Genomic DNA, 12,840 nt, shown 5'->3' with positions numbered 1-12,840 from the left:
AAACCATAATCACCACAAAAACTGTAAATTGATTAATTTTATATTTTTAGTGTCAAACAACCACTGTTTGTGAAAATGGCATTAAAACAATACTGTATTTAAAATTTGCCATCTATTATTGTAGGGAAATGCTTACATGTTGACTATAATAATATATGTTATGTTTATTCAACAGTCAGGATAACATAATTTGATGCTTTTCTTGATGTTGACCACATTGAATGAGACATGTTTTATCAAAAACAGCAAACATGCTTAACCATGCTTTATTCTTTTTAATGCTGAATAACAAAAAAGTCCATAAATATATTAAAGAATTGATAAACAAAATAAATAAATATAATCATCAATGTCTTTAACAAACAGACTGTGTCAGAGTAAGTCCCCGGAGATCTTTCTTCAGACACTGGAGATGGTGTGTACAGTGGAGGTCTACACAGTTCATGTCAGGTATTAGTGAGTAGTGCAGAATCGTTGCAGGGCTTGAGCTGTTAGCACGATGTGAAGGTCTTCCAGAAGAAGTTTTTGCAGGGGGCTTTGCGGTCACGCTGTGGCAGCTGTGATAACCGGTTGTAGACTGCCCTTTCTTCCAGACGGGACTCAAGGGGCTCCTCCACATCCAGCGGGGCTGGTGCTATCTCCCCAGCAAGCACGCTGTTATCTACTCCATCCAGCAACCCAGAAATCAGCTTTAGGATCAGCTCCTTATGCTCTTTACTTAGTTCCTGATGAGAAAATGTGTTGAAAATGATATATGATGTTTTAAGGTTTTAAAATGGATTTCAAAGTAATATAAAAGTGTTGGCCTATCTACTTAACTAAGTAGCTTCTAGAATATACTACTATTCTAGTAGTAATACTACTTTTAATGCTAATATTAATATTATGAAAATTAAAGTTAAAGAATGGTTTCTTGAGGATGTTGAACAGCAAGATACAAGAGATTTGCATGGTAAATCCATCAAATCTATAACTCAACCAAATGAAAATCTGAATCACTGAAGAAGAAAAAAAAACACACAGACATCTCAGATGTAGTGTAGTATACTTGGCACCCACTCACCCTACTGTGTACTAGGTTCCTCTCCTCCACTGGAAGCACAGCTGCTGCTCTGACACTGTACAGCACCAGCAAAAGAGACACTAGGCTGGACAAAAACTGCATACTGACTAAATGTGAGTGAGCAAAAGTTAAAGTGCGCAAAGATCAGGCAAAAACCGGAGCAAAAACTTCAAAGACGATGTAGCTCCTGTTGCAGAGTAAAGCTGGAGGGATCTTGGTCTTTGAGAGCTTCAGGTGGCAGGGTCTTATATACCAGTCCCCTACTGACGCATTTGTTGGAGGATGAAGGGAAGGGGTTGGGGAGTGGGAGGCTTAGGGACTAACGAAAGCATTGAGTAGTTAACCCCCCAACAAACCAGAGACGCTGGTGCAGAGGACTGCGCCACCATGCTCACGTCATAGCTCTAAAAATGGTCCTAATTTTCAGTGGAGGCAAGGAAGAAAAGAAAAACGTTGCTCACGATGAATCTGCCAAAAGCGCAAAGTGATTCTGAAAAGTTCTGTGGGCCTCTCATTTTTAATGCTAATTATAATTTACATCTATGTAGAGCAAAATGGTGTGCAGGCAATGAACCATATTGATGGAGTACGGCAGGTGCACATACACTGTAATTATGTGAAGTTCTCACTCAGTGGTATTGTGATATCAATACAGAGTTTCACAAGGAAATCACACTAACCCGTTTTGTTGCATACGGTGATTTTTATGCCACTCTTCTCTCATTTCAGCCTGTAATTCACCAGCACTACTCTTCCTCTTTCAGATTGCCATTGAACTCTCTGGCACACAGAACAGCTGAGAAAACAGTTTTTATTTTTATTAAGGAGAAAGAAAAAGGATGTTTTGATTCACACATAGAAGGTAAGAGCAGTGTGAATAACAAGAAATAAAAATGTTATCAAAATTCAACTGCAATCTAAAAATCTTCCAATTAAATCTTAATCTTAAATACACTATAAAATGTATTAAAACATAACCTTAAACCTAAATCTAATCTTAAATTAATACATACCGTGTAATATAAAAATAAACATAAGCATTAAAGGAAAAAGATTATGGATAAGTCAAAACTACAGCAATAAGTTTAATAAAAACATAAGCTAAAGCAATCATAAATAAGGTATACATTTTAAATAACAAAATAATATCTTGAAAGGATATCAAATAATAATATAAGAAAATAACATGTAAAGAAATACAACAGCAGTAGTCAGTACTACAACATCAGTAAATCTAATGAAAACATAAGACAATGCAATACTACTAACAATTATTTAAAGACCACATTTGTATGATAACCACATGGATAGTGTACTCTGAAAGTATAGATTTTCCTAAAAAAGTTGTCAAAGCTGTTTGTGCATAACAATACACAGAAGGTTTGCTGAACATTAAATGGAAGCATATATTTGAATTATTTGAATAATAGAAGGGAAATTAATGTGCACATAAGAAGCCTAAAAAGAAGTTATGTTTTTAAGGGTTCGGTGTTTTTAATATTTTAGCTGAAATGTTTGTGCAGATAGCATAATATCTCATTTGTAATGCAGCATGCATGCTTAAGTAACCCGTGTGTGTTCCACAGTGTTTAATTACACTAGAAGGAGAAATGTCCTGTAATCAGTGAGGTAAAGTGAAAAATGAAATTTGTGATTTGATAATTGGCTTTTGGGCCCCTGTTCTCATTCTGGTCAGCTTCCTGGCACCCACACAGAATCTGAAAGACACCTCTTTGGATATGCATACACACCCCCCATCTGAATTCACTTAGCCAGGAGACCTAATACTCGTGCTTTAGCACGTTTTTCACAGCAGACAGACATGGGCAGACTTCGGGGCCCGGGGCTCTTTAAAGATTAACAGTGCGTTGAGATGAACTGCCCCAAGCTGAATCATGATAAAGTGCGTTTGAAGAATTCATGCCAATTGACCACTGCCAAACAAATAATACGTTCACTTGCCAACCAACTTCAAACATGTCTGGCGTCAGAGGAATCCACCAATCTATCATTCTGCTGTTGTCTCATCAGGTGTTTTGATGACTTCATAATTCTCATTTTAAAGGCAAAATTAGGCTTGCTTAACAAGTAAATGATCTGCTAAACTTTTCATTACAGTAACCATGTACATTGTGCAAATTTATACCACTATACTGTTTACAGTAAGTGAAATTAGCATAAATTACCATAATTTGATCCCTTAATGCTTTATTTATTTGCACTTGGAATTTCATATAAAATATGTATTAATTTGTGCATGCTATTGGTGTGTATTATATATATATATATATATATATTTTTTTTTCATTGTATAACTACTGCAGCAGGTATGCCTATATTATAATAAACTACAGTTCATAGTTTTGCATTTTTAAGGTTTGTACTTTTTAATATATTGACAATCTTAAGCTTACGTATTGATGTCGGGAGTGTTTGGTTAAAAGCTCTGAACTATAAATATAAAGAAAAGATCATTTCCAAGAATGTTATTTACGCCAGAAACAATACAGATACACCCTATGCTAGAACAAATATTTTATATTTACCTGGAAAGTATTTGAAGTCTGACAATTAAATGCCACTCGTGTTACTCTTCTCACAAGCGTCTTGTGCATTCAACTAGTGGCGCGACATTTGTGGGTTGAACTTCCTGACAAATGAAGCCATCTGGTGGTCAGAACTGCACAATCACGCATTCGTAATGAAGATAAAACATTTATTTTAACAGAATTGAATTACGTTTGATGGGTAATTAACAAAACACATTTCATTTTTTACACACTTTTTATTATTATTTCAAAAGAATTTATGAAATTCACAAAATGAAATGTACATCATGAACACAAAATGATAAAAAGGGCAGATAAACCCTTTCATACAGTAAAACTTGACAACAGTACAAAATAAGTGTGGCCTATGCAACTAGACTTAAAAGATATAGGATCATAAAACACACCGTTATCATTTTATCTTGACGTACAGCTAATATTCCTATTCAATCCATAACCAGGTTCAATATTAAGACAGTATCTTGAGACTTCGAGTATCCTTAAAAGATATTTCATTTCAAGTTAAAAGGAAACCCCGTTCCACCCAGTTTCCATTGACAATAAGCATACATTTGCAAAAGACACATGATAGCACATCTCTCAAAAAGCTACATACCAAACACCTACAGTTGAAGTCTGATGTTTACATACACTTGGGTTGAAGTCATTAAAACTCATTTAACAACTCCACAGATTTGCAAACTATAGGTTTGGCAAGTCGTTTAGGACATTTATTTTGTGAATGATACAAGTAATTTTTCCAACAATTAACACACAGATTGTTTCACTTTTAATTGACTATATCACAATTCCAGTGGGTCAGAAGGTTACATTCACCAAGTTAACTGTGCCTTTACGCAGCTTGGAAAATTACAGAAAATTATGTCAAGCCTTTAGACAGTTATCTTCTGATTGGTGGTGTCCTGAATTGGAGGTGTTCCTGTGGACGTATTTTAAAGCCTAACTTCAAACTCCGTGCCTCTTTGCTTGACATCATGGGAAAATCAAAAGAAATCAGCAAAGACCTCAGAAAAAAACATTATTTGTGGACCTCCACAAGTCTGGTTCATAACACAACTGAAAATGTGTGTGCGCCCAAGTAAGTCTACAAACCTGACTCAGTTACACCAGTTCTGTCTTGAGGAATGGGTCATAATTCCAGCAACTTATTGTGAGAAGCTTGTGGAAGGCTACCCAAAATGTTTGACCAAAGTGAAACAATTTAAAGGCAATGCTACCAAATACTAACAAAGTGTACATAAACTTCTGACCCACTGGGAATGTGATGAAAGAAATCAAATCTGAAATAAATAATTCTCTCTACTATTATTCTGACATTTCACATTCTTAAAATAAAGTAGTGATCCTATCTGACCTAAGACAGGGAATGTTTTCTACGATTAAATGTCAGGAATTGTGAAAACCTGAGTTTAAATGTGTTTGGCTAAGGTGTATGTAAACGTCATACTGTTTTTGCTCTATATAAATCACGTCAAGCAAACATGACTCATGTAACTAGAGTTACATAACTATTCATGAGAGCAAGACCACACAAGTCATCTGCAGAGACCCCAATGCCATCTTTACAAAACAAAAAGCATTCATGTTTTGAATCATTTTAAACAATTGCAGGAAATGATTTCCAGTTTGAGAGGGAGAGCCTGCTGTTAACAAAATATGTACAATTACCTGAAAGTCTTTGAAAGGGTTTACAGAAGAGGCATGCTGATGCTCTGGTTCTGTTGATTCCCACCAGTAGAAATGCAAAATCTTATGAGATTTCCCTTCCATTAGATTATTATGTAAAATATGCTTATTAAATGGAGTATTGCCAAGCTAGAACTGTTAAAACATAAATAGACTGAGGAATCTGTCATAATGCATGTATTGATTGTCTTTCTGTATACTTCTGACAGTTTGATGTGGGCAGTGGTATATAGGAAACAAACCAACTCATAAGACGTGAAGTACTGCTGGGACCAGGCATACGTAAATACAGAGAATTTCCCACAGAAGGCATTTCCACTTGAAACAGATCATTGACCAATCAGTCAGAAAGCAGGAGGCTGGAGAGTGATCCAGAGTGGGAGGTACTGCAGCTGTGGTGAGGGTTTGTTCTGCTTTCACAGAAGGCAGCATGACACAAAATGGCATCCAAGAAGCCATTTATGCCTCACTAAGTACCTGCGTAAATTACAGAACATAGACTTTTGTTAGAAATGGGTGTCAGAGCACAACAAATGGAAAATACTGGACTGCCCCTCACCTTTCTGGCAAATTCTGGGAGAATAAATGCAGCACGGTGGATTTCTGGATTGTAATATTTTAGGTCCATGCTCTCAATCTCGTCTCTTGTTAGTTCTCGTACTGGTTCACGGAAATGTGTTTTCTATTAAAAATAAAATCAGTGTTGAAGTTTTAAAGGAATATTCTGGGTTCAACAGAATTTAAGCTCAATTGACAGCATTTGCAGCATATTGTTGAGAACCACAAAAAACAATTCGACTCATTCATCCTTTTCTTTAAAAAAAAACAAAACAAAAAAAGCAAAAATCGAAGTTACAGTCAGGCTCTTACAATGGAAGTGAATGTAGCCAATTTTTGGAGGGTTTAAAAAGGCAGAAATGTGAAGCTTAAAATTTTATAAAAGCACTTACATTCATTTTTCTGTTAAAACTTGTGTTATTTGAGCTGTAGTTTTTTTTAAATCGTTGTTTTTGCGAGATAGAGTTACGGCGTTACGTTGTCTTGGCAACAAAGTTATAAAAATCGGATAAACCTTTTCTGTGTAAAGCTACGCAAGCGATTTTAACACTAAAATCAAGTTAACATGCATATAGTTTATGTCTTGTAGCTATACTTTTGAACCAGTGAGTATAGATTAGCCCCATTCACTTCCATTTTAAGTACCTCACTGTAATCAAACTTTAGCTTTTTTTAAATGCTGTCGATTAGGGCTGCAACTAACGATTAAATTGAAAATTGATTAAATCTAACGATTATTAAAACGTTTATTCGACTATTCTGCGATTATTGCAACGATTAATTATTAGCTCTTAACTGATTATTCAGTCTTAAAAGTTTGTATTAAACGTGCTTACTAACAAAAATAAATAAATAAAAATCATCTTTTAAACGTCTAAATGACATTCACTGAATTAAAGGGAAAAATTGTTTTTATTAAATTTAATCCAGTAAAGAAATTCACTGCAAAAAATCCTATTGTTATCAAGTGTTTTTGTCTTGTTTTCCGTTTAACATAGTCTAAAAATCCTTAAAACAAGATACATTTACTTGAGAAGCAACATATAAGCTATTTAGACTTGCTTTAAGTATATACTGTAAGTATATGTGTATTTTTCACTTGGCTATACTTCTGTGAGTGCAGTAAAGACAAAATATACTTATATTCAAGATCTATTCTCATAAAGCAAGTCTAAATATCTTAAATGCTGCTTCTCAGGTGAATGCATCTTTTTTAAAGGATTATTAGATATTTTTAAATATTTGTATTTTTAATATTACAACATACACGGATAACAATTATTTATTCTGCAGTATAGCTGGTAAAGACAATGTACTTTGTTTTAGATATTTATATTGGATAACAAGCCAAAAACGTATTTTGTTGCAGTGTGTACTGGGGCGAAGACTACCCTCTCTCACATTTCTGTTCACTTCAGTCCATCTTTAACTCACAAAAAAAATAATACTCTCTTATTAATAAAGCTGTGTATTGCCAATTTTCTTCACGATACGAAATGCACATTGACAAATATAAAGAAATAATAAATCGTGAGCTAACACGTTATAATCTAGCTGCAGCAAGCGTGCGTGCGTGCTTGAGAGACGAGCGTCCCCGCGACAGTGTATTCATCAGCCGGGTGCAGTTTCAGTCTCTCCCCCTTTGATCGGGACATTCACGCAACTAATAGATTTCTGACCGCACATAGAAATGCCAGTTTCAGAGTTTGTAGTTATTTACATGACCAGCTTCCTTATTATTTGAACTTTAATAAAGCTATATCACATTAAAATAACTGCATTTAAGATGTAACGCGTGTTTCCTTTAAAGATGTTCAGCTCTGCTTATTTCACAACAAGAGTGCTTCTGTATTTGTTGAAAGTTAAGAGTGCATCTGGACCATGATCTGTGTAATTCTTCCTCTTCTCAGTCAGGCGCAAACTGCAGTGCTGCTCTCATCATTAGAGTTTAATGTGATCTCATGTTACGTTAATTGAGATCAAACCACTATTCGACATCCAAAATGTTTGTTGACAATTTTTTATTGTCGAAATTGCCGATAACGTCGACTAATCATTTTAGCCCTACTGTCCTTTGAGCTTAACTTGTATTAAACCCGGAATATTCCTTTAAGGGAATTGTATGTTACTCAAACAAATGGATCAGCATTGCTAGGTGATAAAGGGATAGCTTACTGGATTTTTACTGCAAAGCATGAAGCCAATTTGGCCACTTGGGTATGTTGGAATGGTGCAGTAGGCATAATCTACTACAGGAAAGAGCGTCTTACAGAAGGTTCGCATCTCCTTGATTAGTTCCAAATGCAACCACTGACACTCTCCTGGAAAATTCCAAATGAAAATTGTGTTTGCATAATCTTCATTCGGTAATTGTTGTGCATTCTAGGGATGTGCGAGACTAGCTGACTGGTCGACTAAACGGTTCTGATTCTGCTGGTCAACACTGGAATTACTAGTCGGTTAATATTTCCCCCCCATTAAACTGATCATAATTTTTTCACATTTACGCTTGGCTTTATATTTTACATATTTAGGCTGTGCTTAAAATTACAGTCATATTAATGTTACATATTTTAAATAGAATTAATAATACAAATATTATAAAAATAAAATAAGAGGATATCTGGAGCAGATAAGAAGTTTAATTTCACCTCAGGCTGCATGCGCTTTCACTCACTCACTCACTCAACTCACTCAACTCACTCAACTCACTCACCAGGAAAATGTCTTCTCATTAGACAAGCAAACTTAGCAAAATAGTTATAGTACATTAGGTTTATTCTAGGCTACATCACAGGCCTATTTTATCTATCCTATAGCTATTTTTAAATACATGCAACTTCTCAGCACATTTTTCTCTCTCTCTCTCTCTCTCTCTCGTAGATTTGGCTTAGTCTACCTGTGCATTATTTTCAACAATGTCCTGACTATTTTAATATGTTAAGTAACCTTTACTTGGGTTAGAGCAATTAGGGTTGCTCTGTTGGTCCTGCGCAATTGTTTTCAATATATATCTCTGTTAAATATTTGCTAATGTTGATTCAGTGACTGCGTGTCATGTTCTATATTTAAAGAACAATGATCATAATGCAAGGCGAGTATGTCACAGATAAACACCCCTTTTCAGTGGAATTTAGCGTCGGATTTGGAATAGATTAAATATTTTAAATGGGCCACAAACATATTTTTTGACTGTTTTCTGAAGGTTGATTTGTTTTAGACTAGTCGACTTCAAGATTTTCGTTTAAACGTCAGTGAAATTAGTCGTTCCGCACATCCCTAGTGCATTTCTTTGTAACATATTTAGTTGTGATATTTAGCAATTATAATAACCTTGACAACATAGTATTCCTCCCTCGTGAAGTGCAGTTTTCATTAACTGATAGTAAGACTCTTTGAACAAGCTTTCGGCAGGACCTGTGGCAGGTAAAAAATAAATGGTCACAAATGAACATCACGTTTCTCTGAGTGTCAACGGCAAAATCATTATTTACCAATGCAAAAAGAAACTTAGAGCTGCATACCGACAGGGTCTGAGGAGTCTGTGATGATGACGTCAAAGGCATCCTGATTCTGTTTCATGAATTCAAATCCATCACCTACATTTAGAGTGAGCTTGGGGCTAAAGAATCCTTTTGCCATTCCAAGGAGGTACTTCTTGGATACATTTATTACATCCTGGAAGAAAATATAATCCACTTTGAAATATACCAATTTTTAATAATTCTGATAAAAGTTTAAGATATGTGCAACAGTTTATAGCAGGGTGTTTGATTTCCTTTAGTTTTAGTCTCAGACAGTACGGTCAAAAAACACCTACAGTACATTCACTGACAGTTTTGTTATAGGCACCTAAAGGGATAGTTCACCCAAAAATGAAAATTCTCTCATCATTTACGCACCCTCATGCCATCCCAGATGTGTATGACTTCCTGTATTGACTATTCTGCCTAACACAAAGATTTATAGTTGAATATCACAGCTCTGTAGGTCTATACAGTGCAAGTGAATGCGGACCAGAACTTTGAAGCTCAAAAAAGCACAAAGTCTGCATAAAAGTAACCAATCAGACTACAGTGGTTAAATCCATGTCTTCTGAATTTATCCATTAGGTTTAGGGTGAGAACAGGTCAAAATATAACTCATTTTACACTATAAATCTTGACATCAGCAGTCTCCTTGGCAATCATGGTTTCAAGCTTGATTACACTTCCTAGTGCCATCTAGCGCTTTTAAAACCCTGATTGTGCATAAGGACTGCAATGACAAGATGTTCCGAAGAAAAGGAGATTCATTTTTGTTTGTTCTCACCCAAAACCGTTTGATTCACTTCAGAAGACATTGATTAAACCATTTGAGTCGAATGGTTTGTGTCTGAGCTGCCGTTATGTGCTTTTTGGAGCTTCAACGTTTTGGTCTGCATTCACTTGCATTATGTGGACATAAGAGAGCTGAGATTTTCTTCTAAAATTCTTAATTTGTGTTCTGCAGAAGGAGGAAAGTCATACACATTTGGGATGGCCCGAGGGTGAGTAAATGATGAGAGAATTGGCTTTTTTGGGTGAACTATACCTTTAATAGGATGTAAACTAAATATCCACAAGCTTGACTGTATGTTCTCCTTGGTTATTAGCGGTATATTATATTGGCATCTTTGATTTTAGATTTACAAGCCCCTTAATGTTGTGCAAAAAACAATAACACACAAAAAGTGAGCGGTTCTTGGCAAGAATAAACTGCGAAGTGAACCAGACTTTATGCTGATAGTTAAAAGTCTGTTTCAGTGAGACTAGATTTCTTTGAATGTAACAAAATTCATTTCATACAGTGGGGGGAAAACAAATATGTTCAGGTTTAACATGACACAAACCTCATCAATCTCACACTGGACAACCGACTCAACCAATGGATGCTTTACAACTTCCCTCAGAACACCACCATCTCCTCCACCAATAATGAGAACCTGATGTGAGGAATGAGAAAGTCTAACTAAATTATAAGTGAATAAAACTTGCAGGAAGTTGCAGGTCAATTCATTTTAGAAGAAAAAGAAGAGATGGATTCATTCAAGCAGATTCTAAACAGCCAAAAGGTATCAGTTCTTCCTAAACACATCAAAGTGATGTATAGAAAAACAATTATTATAAATCTGGTACCTTCTTGGGGCAAGGGTGGCAGTAAAGAGGTAGATTTGCAATCATTTCCTGATAAGAAAATTCATCCCGTTCTGTGCACTGGATAACTCCATCCAAAACCAGAACATTTCCATATGTTTTACTGTATGAAGACAAGCATTGACATTAATTGATCATTCCATAAACAGAAGCAGGGAAAAAGAAGCCCTGCTGCCTAGCGCAACACAAATTTACCCCAAAGTATTCCAAATGGGCCAAAGGGAAAGATCAAAGAGTTACTTTGGGGTAAACTAGGCACTGCAACTAAAGAACGTGGCATTTAAAATGACAGATGACAGCTCCAGCCACTCATCACACACTCACATCAGTATCAAATATCCTATTGGGAACGAAGCAGCATGTGCCATACCAAGCAATTGATTATATTGAGTTAAAAGCTAGAACAGCCGATGTACAGTATTCTTAAGCTACCTCAAACCTCTGTATTTCTAACAGCATGAAGCATCTCAACGCTGACAATCTAGCGTTATGAGCCAAGTATCCCACTACTACAGCAGGACAAAGTGTGCTTCAATGACAGATAAAGGCCATGACGTGCTGTGAAATGTGATGCATTAATAAAATGTATCCTTTTCCTTAAATAAATGTACTACACAATATACAGTTTAAGTAGCACAGGCAACATTTGTGTCATTAATTGCATATAATTAGTGCACTATTTGACTATTTTTTACCTAATCTGTACATTTGTCAGATTTAGTTTATATATATATATATAAAGATAAAAATGGAAGCCATAAAAACAATGAAGCCTCATACTATTGCACTCTCAATGCCACGCCAGACCTATAGTAGGCTATGCAGATAGCAGGCTAGCTGTAGTCACCCACACAGCAAGACATACTAAAGCCAACGTGCCATTTCAGTGGACACCTCAGAGAAGAGAGAAGACATCTGAGCAATAACTTTGTTAACTATGACAACATTGACGATGAGCTTTGTTTATGCACTGGTAGAACATACGGGAAGTTAGCAAACAAGCTAATTCAATCCACTTTCCGCCAAACCTCACCTTTTAAAAACCATCACATCCTGGAACTTGGATTTTTTATGATACAACACTTCCTCCACTTGAAGACTCATCGCTTGACCAGGCCATAATGTGCACGTTTCGGTGAACCACCCGTCTTTGATGCTGTCCATTGCTGGGGGATCTAAAATAAAAGCACCGGTGCAATGAACCAGTCTGATCAAACTAGTTCAGTGAGTGCTCACACCAAGTTAGTTACGTGGATTTCTTGAACGCCGAATGACACGTTGTGGGTGTTCTCTGCAATGCAACCAAACCGTAAGACACGAGAGGTGACCAATAGGAGTAGGCTGACGTCAAACAAAGGCCTCAGGGCGCGTCTTTTTGAGAGGGCGGGGCGTCGACGGCAGCGGTCTGTGAGAGCAAGGTTGGGTATGTGCTGGTGAAGATGAGCCGCCCACACCCACAGTAAAGTCGGGTCTTAGCCGTTCACACAAAAGTTTTTTTTGGCGTCTGTCCCCGTTTTTGTACGTAAACATGCGCTAGACGGATGTCTTTGACCGCTTTTCAACGTCTCGCGCAAGAGCGCCGTGTTTTTTTTACACGCTGTGCAAAATAACTTCAGCGTTAAAACGTCTCTCGAGACACATGTGTTCTGTTTATTGTGCTGCGTCATACCTTTTTAGCGCAATAACGTGTTTGGTCCTAACGGCATCTAATATCAGTTTGTGTGTGTGTGTGTGTGTGTGAGTGAGTGAGTGAGAGAGAATTACTTTTAACAATGGTTGGTTACAACGT

General features: G+C 36.4%; 2 protein-coding genes across 2 annotated transcripts; both read right to left on the bottom strand.

The window, feature by feature from the left end:
• On the bottom strand, positions 1–1,271 carry LOC127628496 (somatostatin-1B). Its single transcript, XM_052105275.1, has 2 exons — positions 1,064–1,271; positions 1–725 (listed from the first exon to the last, which is right to left on the bottom strand). Exons 1-2 carry the CDS (start codon positions 1,163–1,165, stop codon positions 492–494), a joined length of 336 nt encoding a protein of 111 aa, XP_051961235.1. The 5' UTR covers positions 1,166–1,271; the 3' UTR covers positions 1–491.
• A 2,572-nt stretch (positions 1,272–3,843) lies between these two features.
• LOC127628492 (spermidine synthase-like) lies at positions 3,844–12,326 on the bottom strand. The gene is made up of 8 exons (XM_052105271.1): positions 12,085–12,326; positions 11,034–11,154; positions 10,748–10,840; positions 9,402–9,555; positions 9,211–9,294; positions 8,053–8,198; positions 5,879–6,001; positions 3,844–5,796 (listed from the first exon to the last, which is right to left on the bottom strand). Exons 1-8 carry the CDS (start codon positions 12,213–12,215, stop codon positions 5,779–5,781), a joined length of 870 nt encoding a protein of 289 aa, XP_051961231.1. The 5' UTR covers positions 12,216–12,326; the 3' UTR covers positions 3,844–5,778.
• Between the last annotated feature and the right edge of the window lie 514 nt (positions 12,327–12,840).

The sequence above is a fragment of the Xyrauchen texanus genome, chromosome 35, assembly GCF_025860055.1.
Source record: "Xyrauchen texanus isolate HMW12.3.18 chromosome 35, RBS_HiC_50CHRs, whole genome shotgun sequence".
Lineage (NCBI taxonomy): Eukaryota > Metazoa > Chordata > Actinopteri > Cypriniformes > Catostomidae > Xyrauchen > Xyrauchen texanus.
The sequence above is the reverse complement of the archived record's forward strand: the minus strand, read 5'-3'. Positions and strand labels throughout refer to the sequence as shown.

Bases quoted from the DNA above. Each gene is read 5' to 3' on its own strand.
- LOC127628496 (XM_052105275.1), bottom strand. From the start codon at position 1,165: ATGCAGTTTTTGTCCAGCCTAGTGTCTCTTTTGCTGGTGCTGTACAGT. The intron at 726-1,063 runs GTGAGTGGGTGC...TTTTCTCATCAG, and splicing joins GGAACCTAGTACACAGTAGG to GAACTAAGTAAAGAGCATAA.
- LOC127628492 (XM_052105271.1), bottom strand. From the start codon at position 12,215: ATGGACAGCATCAAAGACGGGTGGTTCACCGAAACGTGCACATTATGG. The intron at 10,841-11,033 runs GTACCAGATTTA...TCCTCACATCAG, and splicing joins GCCACCCTTGCCCCAAGAAG to GTTCTCATTATTGGTGGAGG. The intron at 9,295-9,401 runs GTATGCAGCTCT...TACCTGCCACAG, and splicing joins AGACTCCTCAGACCCTGTCG to GTCCTGCCGAAAGCTTGTTC.